The following is a 14,615-nucleotide window of genomic DNA, read 5'->3' on the forward strand; positions in this document are numbered from 1 at the left end:
TAACAAAGTGGCAGTGAGAATTTGAGCTGGAGCTGATATTCACATTACCCAGTCAAACTCATCTGAAATTCTAACTTGTTTCCCATACTACTTTTACAGTAAACGGCAAGTTACGGCGGGTAGCCTAGAACAATGTTTCAAATGTCGAAACTATTGATTTTCAACGGTCAACAATTTCCCCTTCAATATAAAACTTATTACTAAAAAGTTGAAAATATTTCCATTTTGACGCCTCAGCGCATTGTAAATATACAAAACTATAGATTTTCAATGGCCAACAACTTTCCCTTCAACGATACAATGTGATCGCTAATATTTTGCTTGAAGTCCTTTTCTATTGGCGATTTGCGGCAAAGCCAAAATTAGTTATGCGACACCTATGATTCAGCTCATGAACTGGCAAAGTGATACAGTTTGCTTTTTTTCACCCGTAAGTGAGTCGTAGCTTACAACAAAATCTTCATTATCTTCTCGGAAAAAGCTTACCACTGCCAAAATATGAATGAAACGAGTAAGAAATTTAGTTTTATTTGCAATTATTCTGAAATTACAGCCATTTGCAACTATTTCACTCATATATTTCTTCGAAATGTAATCGGGGTATTATTGTGGTTATAAAAAATCGTTCCATAAATAAAGTTCCAACTCGAAACCGAGACCCAATCAGTACCAATGTCGAACTCCTTCATATTTTGAACTACGTAGGAGATTCAGTGAAGACTATCGGAGAGAAGGATCGGCTGTGCATGATACATAGCTGACACTTTCCTATTAGCCGGATATATTCTTTCCTCGCCTGATCTGGAGAGTTTCATGAATTTACACCATCTCATGAAGGTTTAGCTTAACTTAGGACGAACGGGAAATGCTGTTGCGGCGGCTACGGTGCTCAACAAATTACATTTCGAAACAGCGCGCATATAGCTCTATGAATAATATTAGAAACCACTATGTTTTACACTCTTTTCGCAAGATGTTTACTCATCATCTTATAAAATGATGGTTTTCCTTCATTTTCATAAACAATTATCAACAAATTGATGGGTAATTTGGTGTTTAAAAGTCATTTTTTACCAATGTTTACAGAAAATATATGCACTATGACAGAACAGAATAAAATCAGCAACACTTTCCTTCCAGCGCTATCTGCGAGCGGTTTCAACGTAGAATCGCCAATAGCAAGCGACAAAAGAACTGCCGCACATTCCAATCTTGCTAATATAAGCCATGAATCTCGTTCACTACACTCATTTTGAACCGCTGCTATGAAATTTATTTGCAACAGTTCCAACGTAACGTATGATGAAAGTTAAACACACGGGCCATTCACATACATTCGCAACAGCTAGCGAACGAAACCAAACGACGCACAGTGGCGTAACTAGACCAAATTGCTGGCCAAAATTATTTTGCACGTTTTTAAGCCTTATTATATCTCAAAGAGCAGTAAAAAGTGATTTCTTACAGTTTTGGACAATATACGAATAAATAATTACCGCATTAATCCTCCTAGCAGTGTAGTGAAACACAAAAATTAAAAAAAAAGTAAATTACACTTCAATGTTGATTTCTTCAAATTTAACGTTGTTATTGGGGATGCCGGGTGTCAATTAGAAGGTTTCGCACTTAAAGGTTTTGATTTTATTAACGTAACCCCACAAATTAAAATATTTTTTTGCTCATAACATTTCATAATTTGCGATAAAATTGAGCTAGTGCAATAAAGTTCTTCCGCCAGCTCATCTTCTAAATTACCAAACTTATCTTGTATATAGCAGGAAATTGTTTCAGAATTTGAGAACGATATTTTTTATGAGCCTTTTGATGCTTCTATCGATATTTAGAAAATAACCTCGTGGATGGTTCAAAAATAGGATACTTATAGAAATCAAAATTTTATAATAGGCCAATAATGAACAATGAAATAAAAAAATTCAAATTTTAAACAAAATCCCTAATACCATTAGTGAGATGCTTGTCAGTAATCTACATGAAAATCAGAATAAACTTTCTAATTAATAGACTATGTACGAAAAAAGCATTAATATACAGTATTAAAATTCATAACAGATACAACCTGAACAAATGACGATTTACCAACGTTTAGAAAGCAACTTGTGTTTCTTACAGTTTTGGACAATATACGAATAAATAATTACCGCATTAATCCTCCTAGCAGTGTAGTGAAAAACAAAAATTAAAAAAAAAGTAAATTACACTTCAATGTTGATTTCTTCAAATTTAACGTTGTTATTGGGGATGCCGGGTGTCAATTAGAAGGTTTCGCACTTAAAGGTTTTGATTTTATGAACGTAACCCCACAAATTAAAATATTTTTTTGCTCATAACATTTCATAATTTGCGATAAAATTGAGCTAGTGCAATAAAGTTCTTCCGCCAGCTCATCTTCTAAATTACCAAACTTATCCTAAATATAGCAGGAAATTGTTTCAGAATTTGAGAACGATATTTTTTATGAGCCTTTTGATGCTTCTATCGATATTTAGAAAATAACCTCGTGGATGGTTCAAAAATAGGATACTTATAGAAATCAAAATTTTATAATAGGCCAATGAAAAAAAAATCAAATTTTAAACAAAATTCCTAATACCATTAGTGAGATGCTTGTCAGTAATCTACATGAAAATCAGAATAAACTTTCTAATTAATAGACTATGTACGAAAAAAACATTAATATACAGTATTAAAATTCATAACAGATACAACCTTAACAAATGACGATTTACCAACGTTTAGAAAGCAACTTGTGTGGGTGACTATCCGTATAGTAAGATTCGGGTTAGTTATAGTTCACATTCTACAATAAGCAGAACGTGCATGCGATTGTAAATATAATTGTCATAATGGATTGCTTAGATTAATGAACAAAAGGTTTTAATTTTTAATTATATTGATTTAAAAAAATATCCACATCACAATAGAATTGAAGAAACTTACGGAGACACTGAATAAATCATTGTATACCTTCATACATAATCCAATCTAATCAAATTGAGATGTTTAGTATAGCCTCAATAAAGGCTTTGTTGTTTATTTTGCCCATATTTTGGCATAAACATGCCATTTTCAAACTGCTGTAAAAGCGGCAATGGGATTAATTGGGAATGTTTTTTTTTGTGAAACGGGGAGAAGAGAACGGATCTGCCCGACAATACTCGACAAGATTCTTTTTCCACTACCGAATTTTTAATAATATTGATAAAATTTGCGCATTTTGAACCCAACTCAAAAGAGGAAAAAATGTAACAAAAATAGATGTTCTTTGGTCAAACTTGTCGGTGTTTGTTATGAAAATCACGATTTTATACCAGATATTGACTTTGTATACTTAGTTTTTGGGCGATATGAAAAATTGTGAAACAATGTAATTCAAAGTTAGAAAATCCGTTATAAATTCACCATTTTCAAATACTCACATACAAAAAACCTATTTTTCGGTTGTCATTCATTAGAGGGTGGTTTGAACAACTATTTTGTCGAAAAAAAATAGGAAAGAACACCAAAAATTATGTTTTGCTATTTTGGCCAGGATTTGGTAGTAGTTACGCCACTGTGTGACGGCACCAAGCCGAATAACCGAACTTTCGCGAACATGTAACAGGTACGCTCAGCAGTACGAAAGTTTTTGCTTTTCCCTCGTCCGTTTACCTGAATAACAGCTGTAGGTAAACTTAGACCCTGGCGGACGGAAAACTGTAATTATAAACAAAAGCTACCATATTGAATATTTATTATAGACATTTCAATTGATTTTGAAAAAAAATGTGTGCTGTACGAATATGAGATTGCGTGTATATTTGACTATCTTTAGCATTATGATTATTCTTGAAAAAAAATATAAGTGCAAATATAATTATTGTATCTTCGCTATGCTGTCTAGTAAACTATTTCTACATAAATAAAATGTCTTGTAAACAAATTTTTACTTGTAAAATGCTGTATAAGCATTCCGCATAGCGGTGTACGAAAATGAGATTGCATCACTGTAGTTGTGTATCAGTACTCGACTCTCACTAACTATACATTTTTATGAAATAATGGTTAGATTCAGCTGAATAGTATTTTCAGAAGAATTGTAGTACATTTTACAAGTTATGTTTCCTTTAAAAATTTTAGTTCAATCTGTAACCGCATAGAGGGCGCCAGCACTATTTTTTCATAGAAGAGAAAATATCGAGATGTTCGGAAGAATTACTGCAAAATGCATGCTATCAATATGTTATTTTCAGTTTGTTAGGAAACAAGCAAATTTAAATGTGCGCTCAGAAAATATATTTTCCACCGCGGACCCCCCAGCAACGACTTCACGGCCCCCTAGGGGTCTGCGGACCCCAGGTTGAGAATCACTGAACTATTGAGTTAAACCTAACCATTATTTCACAAAAATGTATAGTTCGTGGAAATAAAGTACTGATACACAGTCATGCACTGCTAGGCCCCATGCAAAACTGATTCAGACATCACTTCGTTAAAAGTTTAATAACTTCTTTTAACAAAGTCTGATTGATTAGCTGTCTCCAACAAAGTTGAAACAAAGTTTGAGTTATGCTACCTAATTCAAATCCCAGAGAATTTCTATAAACTCAAGCAAGTGTTCACGAATTTTACGTTTATTTTACCAGATTAAGGGTAGTTTTGGTAATTTAGAAACTGTTATATAAACTTTAAAAATCATTCCAAAATATGACCAGTTTTAAAACCACAAACTTGTATGGAGGAGGAGCAGGGGAACGATTTCGAGAAAAATATTTATTGTCTGTATTTGAAATATACATCTTCAATAGCGTTTACTCGATTTTTCATGGTGATCTGAGAACTAGAATAGAAATTGCATGTCCTTGATAGCACACTCCTATGAAATGCATGCGTAAATACTGCAAACTTTCAGCTTGATTATTTTGATATTGACTTTTCCGAAATGCGAATTCACAGTGTGCAGCGTATTTCAAACCAATCGACCCGAAACTTCCCACCATTATTTATATTCACAATAGCTAGTGATTGAAGAAACAATTTGGATTATAATTACTAATTCCAATGTAAAAAAAAAACAAAAATAAATTTACAGCTCTCAAACAAGAGTAAGGAAAATTCACCATTCTTGTAACATTTTTTTTTGCGAAACCCCTCCTAAAATCAGCGAAGAATGCTGAAATCTAGCATTTGTATGCATTCCACCATTTTCAGTTGAGCGATTCGCGAGATATCAACTTAACGAAACAGCAAAAAACTCCATTGATAAAATAGTAAAAAGAAAAAAATTGCTCTAATATACTCAAAACCTTATTATGAAATGTTCAATAAAATTTTGCAATTTGAATGAATGATGAAAATTCTTAAACATAAACGGTTTAGTGTACCAGGATATCCTTTTTAACATAAGCTCCCCTTACGATCGAACGAATGTGGGTAGATTTGCCAAATTTTGGATAAAGTCTTTAAATTCGTGCATAAAAACCTGACAAAACTCTGGTGTAGTTCGATGCAATAGAAAAAATATCATCAAAAAATGGGCTGTACCTATTAATGTGGAACACTCAGTCTACTTTCTACTTCTACCCAAGTCAGACCAACAACTAGCAAGTGAACAACAACTAGCAATCTCTCGATCTAGTGCATTGTCTCGAGAACAAAGGAAAGGTTTATTTTATTCTTGCCATCATGAGTAAAGTTGACGAAAAAACTCTGCTCCGACCCAACACAGCGGTCGTTGATTTTAAATTCTGTTCAATACTATTGAATTTTCGTGAAGTGGAATACCTGCTGAAGATGAAGATGCAGCTTAGGCTTAAGGAGGTTATGTATCTTCAGTATCATCATCTTCGCAATGTAGTACTCGTATCATTCAACACGTTAGCCCAAGCCGAACGTTTCGTTTTGCAGAACAACTTGAAGCACGTGGCTGAAAGTGATAAAGTTGGAATTAAGATTCCCGTGTATATAGAAAAAGACTACGTTAATGTAAAGCTACACGACCTATCACCACGTGCCCCTCCTGATTTAATTGCAAAATACATGTCGCAATACGGAGAAGTAGAATCCGTTACACGTGATATGTGGAGAAATTTCTTCCCAGGTAACCTAACGGTGTTCTTGTGGTGAGCATGCGGATCGAAAGACCTATGCCCTCCCACTTGACTATAAAACTGAAAACCCACGAAGCTACTATCAACCAAACTACGTTATGCACCGATGAGGGGAAAACTCCTACATGCAAGTATTGTAATCAGACAGTGCACCACGGATAACCTAGCGCGGAAGATATAGAGGAGAATGTATATCTACCGATTGCCAACGCATCCACGGCAAACCAACCAAAAAAAGAGTTTTCAATAACAACACCTGAACCACAAACGGTTGCCAAATTTGTGGCAGCTGTTCAGTCCATATTGACAACAACAAAAGCAGCATCCAGCACACCAAAAACCACTGTAAGCAACATTGGTGCAGAAGATAATAACAATGACGACGGATTTACGTTGGTCACCCGTAAATGTAAGAAGCAGGAAAGGACACCTGATCGCGAGCACCAAGACACTTTTAACGATGATGACCTTGATGTGAAGGACAGGAGAGAATTAAATGATCTCCATGACGCAGCAGGCGAGCCGCGCACGAGATCCAACGAATGATCAATAATATTTGTTTTTATTTTTACATATAATAAACTTATGAAAGATCCACGGTTCCGTTAAGCTACCGCTATGAGCCGTGTCAAACAAACAAAATAAAAAAAATGTGGAACACTGTGAATAATAAGACAGAATTCGAAGAAGTTTTTTGTGGATCAGTGTACCACGACTTTGTATACACTTACTTGGAGTTACTTATTTCGCTTCTGATTTTCCGGGACATGCTTCAGATCGATCCGAAGGTTATAGGTTAGGAAATTAGCTATAGGAAAATACTGGCTAATGAAATTTTGTTCACTCACAAATGATCCTGACATCCAGACACCTAGGTTATTTTTAGCGGTGGTATATAGAAAAATGAAATACAAAGAATGTCCTGATGTCATTCTTTTCCGTTTTATCGAAATAAAAGTCGGCTGATTTATTTTAACGAATTATTACTATACTGTCCATTCAAGCATAAGAGTCCTAAATTAAAAAAAAAAAACAGCAAGCCGAGATAAACGGGTGGGACATTTTTTTTCGATATTTTCTAAACAAACTCATTTTCGACAAAAATTCATACGGGATCCCTATGCTTTTATGGGCAGTATACTGCCGTTCTAAGCATAATTGTCCCATGTATATAGGGAATCCCATAGAACATGGGACAAATATGCTTTTAACGGCAGTATAGTGAACAACGAATCGTGTGGAAGGGTAATCCACAAACAACATAATATATATTTTAAATTATTCAAGATACATACATTGTGTCTTCAGAAAAGTTGTTCGCAAACGTAAGAGCTACCAATTTATTGGTGGCATCATTTCATATAATCACGGAAAAGAAAATTTATTAAAATATCTCACTTATAGGTGGATTAACACCTGTGCTAGCACAATTTCGCATCCACTAAATTCTCCCAAGATGATATTGGACTAAAATTAACCGTTTTGGCGCTAATAATACTTTAATAGCGTTTTTATCAAAAACGGATTTTTCAAATTGGCGGACACGATAACTCAAAAACTATTCAACATTGATTTGATTTTTTATGAGACTGCATAATAAGTGTAGCCGGTCGATGAAACTCGGAAAACTGACTAACACATTTTGCTCCACATTAATTGGAAGAAAAGCAAACTAATTTTACATTAAGATAGATTGATTGATAGATTGATTTTTCGGTTTTTATATTACCATTTTCTGAAATTCAAACTTTCTTTTTTTTTTTGGTCCATCGACGAATTCTTCGATTAACAGTATAAGGTATAAGGTTTATAAATATTACTGAATTTCCTGTTTCAGACAATTTTATCAAGAGTTATCATGTCCGCCGTGGAGCTCCTCAACGTTGAAATGGTTGGATATCTACTCTTGGAACGCTCGTATGTGTGGCTTCTGCGTGACTGAAAAATACTTTTTTCGTGCAAAATGAATTCATAAATAAATCTACATTGCACAAGAGGTCCATTGCCTTCAAAATAGTAAAACAAAATTACTTTCGGTTTGAGAACTTTACATCAGACGCTCCCCTTAAACACCTCTTTTGATACTAGTCCGCCGATTTCAACAAACTATTACTCGTAGGTATTCATACAAGCTTCCTGGGGTTATATAGATCGTTTATCTATGTTGTTAATTATGACAATTAGTTTCAAAATACGGCTAAAATGTTCATTTTAACATGAATATCTTGGAAACTGGGCATAAGAATCAAAAACGAATTAATAGCATTCTATCTAAGTGTTAGATCTTTCATTTGAAATTAGTTGGGATTAGATCGGTTCAGACATTTCAGGGAAATGCGAATAAAAGTTTGTCACATACATACACACATAATCGTTGCTCCAAATCGTCGAGCTGATTCGATTGGTATACACTCAGGTTTTTTACGCGGGGGATACAGGCCGCGTAAATGAAAACCGCTTAAATTTCAAAATCCGCGTAAATGAAAACCACGTAAATTTCAAAATCCGTGTGAATGAAAACCGCGTAAATTTCAAAATCCGCGTAAATGAAAACCGCGTAAATTTCAAAATCCGCGTAAATGAAGACCGTGTAAATTTAAGAGTCCGCGTTAATGGGAACATCGTTAATGGATACCGCGTAAATTTAAAAAAAACCGCGTAAATGCAAATCGCGTAAATTTCAAAAACCGCGTAAATGGAAACAGCGTAAATTTCAAAATCCGCGTAAATGAAAACCGCGTAAATTTCAAAATCCGCGTAAATGAAAACCGCATAAAACATACCGCGCAAAAAAACCTGAGTGTAAATGGCTCGGCTCTCCGAAACTCGGCTTCTTGTACTTTTCGGTGGATGTCGTTGTAAATTCGATACAGTGAGAAACAGATATGCAGTGTTCGCATAACTTCAATCTCCGTCTCGTTTGTTTTGCTATGATTTTTAGGCATTTTTTTGCTATAGGCTTTTCTTGCTTATAGGTTAATAAGCTTATTTCCACCCTATTATCCTACCCGACTTATTTGAAACTGTTGGTTAGAGCATCCGCTGCCATCTTTGGGGCAAATGTTTTTGTAGTTGTCGAATCATTTTCCAACCATGTTTGACGTTATACTGCTTTGGAACAATTTACAAACATCATTGATTGTAGGTCAAATAATCAACAAAATAGTGCCAGCCCCTCTTTAATAGTGCCAAAATACGCTCATTACTCTACTTCAAGTACGCATGTAATGACTGCATAGATCATATTTTCAGTGCATACAATTACCATCAAATAAAATTCTCCATGTGCTTACCAAATGAATTTCATAATGTCTGTATCCGTAGAAAAAGTTGAGTTTTCCCAATCAAATCATTATCGAACAAGCAACAAAACTAATCACGAACTAAAGTCAAAAAGGGTGATTTAAAAAAAATCTTGTTCGTAATCAAAAAGTCAACAACGCATGCCTTAGTTCGTCAACGGTTTTTCCATTTGCCTCATGTGTTTCATTATACCCTGCATAACCTTTTTAGCACTATAGGGGAATTATGGTTAAAACCGACACCCTAAGCTTAACTCTTTTTTTGGGTTACCACAAAATCAATAAAATTATAATTTATACACAGAATTCTTCTTCGGAAAATTCTTAACAAGGCTTAATTTTGTCAGCGCTTCAAAAAATGAATTTCATTAAAAGTTATTGATTGCAAAACTTGGAAAACAAAGTGGCTTCTTTTAGGCACTGCGGGTAAAACTGACACCCCATAGGGGTAAAATCGACACCCCATTTAATTTATTTTCTCTCCACTTTATTAAAATCTTTATTTTTACTAAAAATGTGTTATACGCGTGATTAATAAAGTGAGAGTATGTGTGATGCAAAAATGTGCTTTTTGTAGCTTCATCATGTAGTGAGGAGAAGAGAGTTCGAAAGCGTAATATAAACAAGAGTATTTTATGCTATAGGATTATTTCTTGGTATTGATATTTCCAAATAATCCTTATGCACATCATTGCAACCGTCAGTGTCATTTTATTTCGCAAGAGAAAATTTGCAAGTGCTCTACATTTTACTAATAGGATTCATTCATTTGTGAGTGACACACACTTCTTAGTAAAATTACCTGGTTCAGACTTTCATTTTACTGGACTCTGATAATCCACGATCTACCGGGGTATACAAATGATCATTATCATCACTGTGACAAAGTTCATCTATGAGAAACCAAGAGAACACTAGAAATTCGGTTTAATGAGCTTTTTGCAGAAATAGCAAAAGCTTCAATAGAATATGATAAGAAAAAATTCAAGATTTTTAATTTTTAATGATACTCATAAGAAATAAACACAATAAAAGTATTTCTGTGTATCTTTACTAATACTATAGTGTGCTAATAGTGTAATTGAAGTGTCACTAAAGATCACAGCCTTTTGTAATGTAACCATGTTAACAGGGTGTCGGTTTTACCCTAACCACAGGGTGTCGGTTTTACCCCAACAGCGAACATTTTTTCTTAAAAGCAATAAAAAATATTGAATACCTTAAACTCGTCTTCAATACACCTAGTTAATCATAAGAAAGGCCGATAATAATAGATACTGAAAAAAATGGTGATTTGAAAAGCTTTTGTTCGGTTACAACCTTACAATCTATCAACAAAATTTTACATCCAGTAGCGTATAAACGCTACCGTCGCATGTTTTGTTTATTTTTATGACATTTGACGTACTAACGTAAATCCAATTTGTGTTCAAATGCTCTACATAATCGTGCTAATAATAAAGTATTATTATGAAATGAACAAAAATTTGATTTCTAGGGAAAGTTGTGGGGTGTCGGTTTTATCCACAGTGTCGGTTTTACCCATAATTCCCCTACTACATGTTCCCTTCTGATGATAAGTGGCGCGTGCCATCGTAATTTGTGTTACTGGGCATTTGTGTGTCTCCAGTAAAAGGAGATACGAAAAATATGAACTATAGGGTTATTGTGCCCTAATTCATCTATGCACCTCTATTTATCCCAACCATTTCACCATATTAGTTAGAGTAGTGTCTGCTATCTCTTATCAACGCATTAGCTCAAATGGTAGAGTGAATAAGGGCACGTTTGACTACCATTTTGCTTCGGTTAAGCGTGAGTATTTTAAATTTCCCACGTAAGATTCTTAAGAACGAATCAAGGATGCTGAGTTATAAGCGACATGTGAAATTCTGACCAATGAGATGGATAAGGGCTCATACACCCTATGCATTGTGAGATCTGCAAAGTAAAGAGATTATACAATATAAACCATCATCATGACACCACCGGCATACAGTATGATTCTATTTTGTATATTCTCTGTCTGCTTCTAATGTTGCAGGCTTCTTTGGTTTTTCTCCCCACAGCTGGCTTAGTTCACCCGCCTATACTGCTTGCAATTCTTCGATTCTCTCTATCAACTTCCTTCCGTTTTTTCTTTTTTCCATTCTACTCTCCGTTTTCGAATCGTGCTATGCTCGCGCGCTGTGTGTTCATTCCACTTTTATGCGACAATGCTAGATGTGCTAGGGAACATAAGCATACTTTTTATAATCGACAAATTTTAACGGACTTTTCCCCCTCACCGAAAAGAAAAGTTGCTGTGCATTAAAGTGCTAAGGGGGAATGTATTTTTCGTTTTAAAACCGTTGCGCAGATGTAATCGGAACGTCGGGTTAAGAACACACTGAACGCAGAGCACCTCATATGATAAATAGCGTAAATGTTACTAATAGTGTCGTTGTATTTGCTGTTCGTATCGATCATTTTTATTGTGAATTGAGAGTTCATTTGTAACTGAAAATGTCGCGCCACAACTACACGAATCCAGCATTTTGTCAACAAAGTGAGTTTTCACCCGAAAAGCTAAAGTTAGTTAATGCTAGAAGTGCGTATAATTCACCAGCTAAAATCCAACGGAGCGAACTGACCAGATCGTACAATCGTATCAGTTCATCATTAGTGCGACAAAGCAGTTTCGCATATCATGGAACAGAAAGGCTTCGTCAAAGTGTGTTACCCCCTAAACCAGGACCAAAACCAGGTGGAGCGCGCATGGTTGATCAATATGCCTCCAATACATCCATTCCCGGAACACGATATGGATCGTTAGCCTCGGCATTGGATACTTCAAACTGCAGCAAACAGCCCTCCGGACGATATGCTTTGGTTCCGGTCGAAGAAATACCCTCAAACGACAAGGGCAAATACGTCATTTTGCCAGTTGAACACTCTATGTTAAAATCTTCTACCAGAGTTATCAAAAGCCAGGAGAACCTAGATCGCTATTCGAGTACATCCGAGCTGAACGACGATCCGATAAATTTATCCGATCAATTTTGCAGTTTACCGCCGACGTCGTCGCCTCCGATACCACTCACTCAAAATAAACTCAAAAATGCGTTCTCGTCAGATTTTGGCAGCAAATCATTTGTTTTGTATGACCAAAAAAGTAATCAACGGTACGAAGTGGTTCCTACCGAAGATAATGAGGAACTTGTTGATCCCAATCACGAAATTATTCAAATGCACAATGGAAGAGCGCATCGCTACGCCGTAATTCCCGCAGAAGATTATGAAACCTGCCTTTCTGAAGAGTCAAACGAAGCGTTTAAACAACCACCGGCTCCACCTTCACAAAGGGACAGCATGCGCGATAACTTTAAAAAATCGCAGCATAATTTAACACCACAGAAATTTGTTTCAACCGATACATCATCACCAAAGAGGAATGCTTTAGCAACTCAAATGTTGCACGAACTTCTCAGTACACCACGTCGAACCGATTGCACACCAAGTAGCTCACCTCAACGACTCGAAGCACATCCAAAAGTTATCGCCAGCACACCTAAACGGAATGAATTTAAGCCACAAAAGCTGCTGTACGACCCTTACACACTGCAGCAGAAGGCACGCGCTCAACAGCAGCAACTTGAATATGAGGCAGCTGCGCGAACGACAGCTGTTATTACGCCTCGGCTCAATGTGAATGGTAATGGCATTTACGGTGAAACAACTACATCACAGGATCATATGGACAAGTCCTGGCAAAACGCTAGTTTCCAGAAGATAGCTCATGCCTCAGCAACAATAGGCGCAGTGTCGCTCATGTTAATTCTTTGCGGATTTATGAACTCTGGACTAAGCCTTTACTTTACGTCAAAAATTGGGCGAGAATATTATCTGGATGTAACGATCTTTGCCGGTTTCGCATCGATTGCATTAGGAATACTGGGTTTTAAATCAAGGCGGTGTGACTGGTTACCGAATCGGAATTATATATCAGGTAACATACAATGCACTGATATGTTAATTTTAGTATGGAATCTTAAGCAATAGCCAAAGGCATTATTATATGATTTGGAAAACTATAAATAGTTTAATCAGATACTTGATCCATTTTGCAAACAATTATAGTTTAAATATGTAATTCAATTCAACAACTTGAATTTTCTCTTAAATCGAAGCATGTTTTAGTTGTGTTGCATAGGATTCTATTCTTTGTTATAGTTTCAGAAATGAATTACCTTTCAATTAATCAGGTTACATCCTAGTGACAGTATTCTCGCTGCTCAACTGCTGTGCTCAGCTAATGTTGATGACCATGCATCCATTTCCGGGAACACCATTACACGATGTAACTACAGGAATCATACTAGGATTATCATCATTAACCTTACTGCTCATAAGTTTGGGTATCGTCACTTCACGTTGGTGCCGAGCTCCTCCACCAGATAATCGGGTAGCAGTATGCTAACTGAAGCAGTATTCCTTCGTAATTTAAATATTTATAATACGTTTAAGTTCAGTGTACGATTAATTTATCTTGATTTATAATAAATAAAAAATTCATTATCGCCCTTGCTTTGCTGTTGAAGAATTTATTTGAGTTCGTTGGATAGTGAATTGACATAATTTGGGCTTAAGGGGTTAAATACCTTTTTGCCAAAAAAATTGAAGAAAGTTTGAATTTATGTGTAAGTATGAAGCAATTGTTGTATTACATCAAAGTTATAGTATTTTGATAGTACATCTTTCAGTGAAAAAAACAAGCATTAGCTTTTCCCCGAAACCCTTTTTAATTTAAGAGGTTTGCGGTGATCACGATGGAAGTTCACCAGATCAACAAAATCTCAAAACTCAAAAAAATCCTTTAGAATATTCATCTTACCTAATAATAAGTAATAATTTACGTTTTTCCTAAAAAAATCGATGTTTTAAGTTTTAAAAATTATATTTAAAAATTTTTATCTATGAAAAAATTAGGTAAAGGTACGAGAAAAATTATTCACGGACAATTGAAAAAAAAATAAAAATAAATCGGTTGAGTAGTTTTTTGGTAATCGTTATCACGGAAAAGCCATTTTTGGAAAACGCCATTTCAATATCGAGTTTAAAATTTCATGCTGCTGTTGCTCTTGGCAGATGAAGCGCTTCAAAGCTCTGTAACTTTCGATCTATTCCTCGGATCTTAGCGAAAATTTTGGATAATATTCTCAAGGAT

General features: G+C 35.3%; 2 protein-coding genes across 16 annotated transcripts in view; both read left to right on the forward strand.

The window, feature by feature from the left end:
• The window catches only part of LOC131683361 (cytospin-A-like), a 258,651-nt gene that overhangs the window by 172,540 nt on the left and 71,496 nt on the right, over positions 1–14,615 (forward strand). The gene's annotated exons all lie outside the window — the stretch shown is intronic.
• On the forward strand, positions 11,674–13,868 carry LOC131683364 (uncharacterized). The gene is made up of 2 exons (XM_058965288.1): positions 11,674–13,397; positions 13,654–13,868. Exons 1-2 carry the CDS (start codon positions 11,915–11,917, stop codon positions 13,866–13,868), a joined length of 1,698 nt encoding a protein of 565 aa, XP_058821271.1. The 5' UTR covers positions 11,674–11,914.

The sequence above is a fragment of the Topomyia yanbarensis genome, chromosome 2, assembly GCF_030247195.1.
Source record: "Topomyia yanbarensis strain Yona2022 chromosome 2, ASM3024719v1, whole genome shotgun sequence".
Classification (NCBI taxonomy): Eukaryota; Metazoa; Arthropoda; class Insecta; order Diptera; family Culicidae; genus Topomyia; species Topomyia yanbarensis.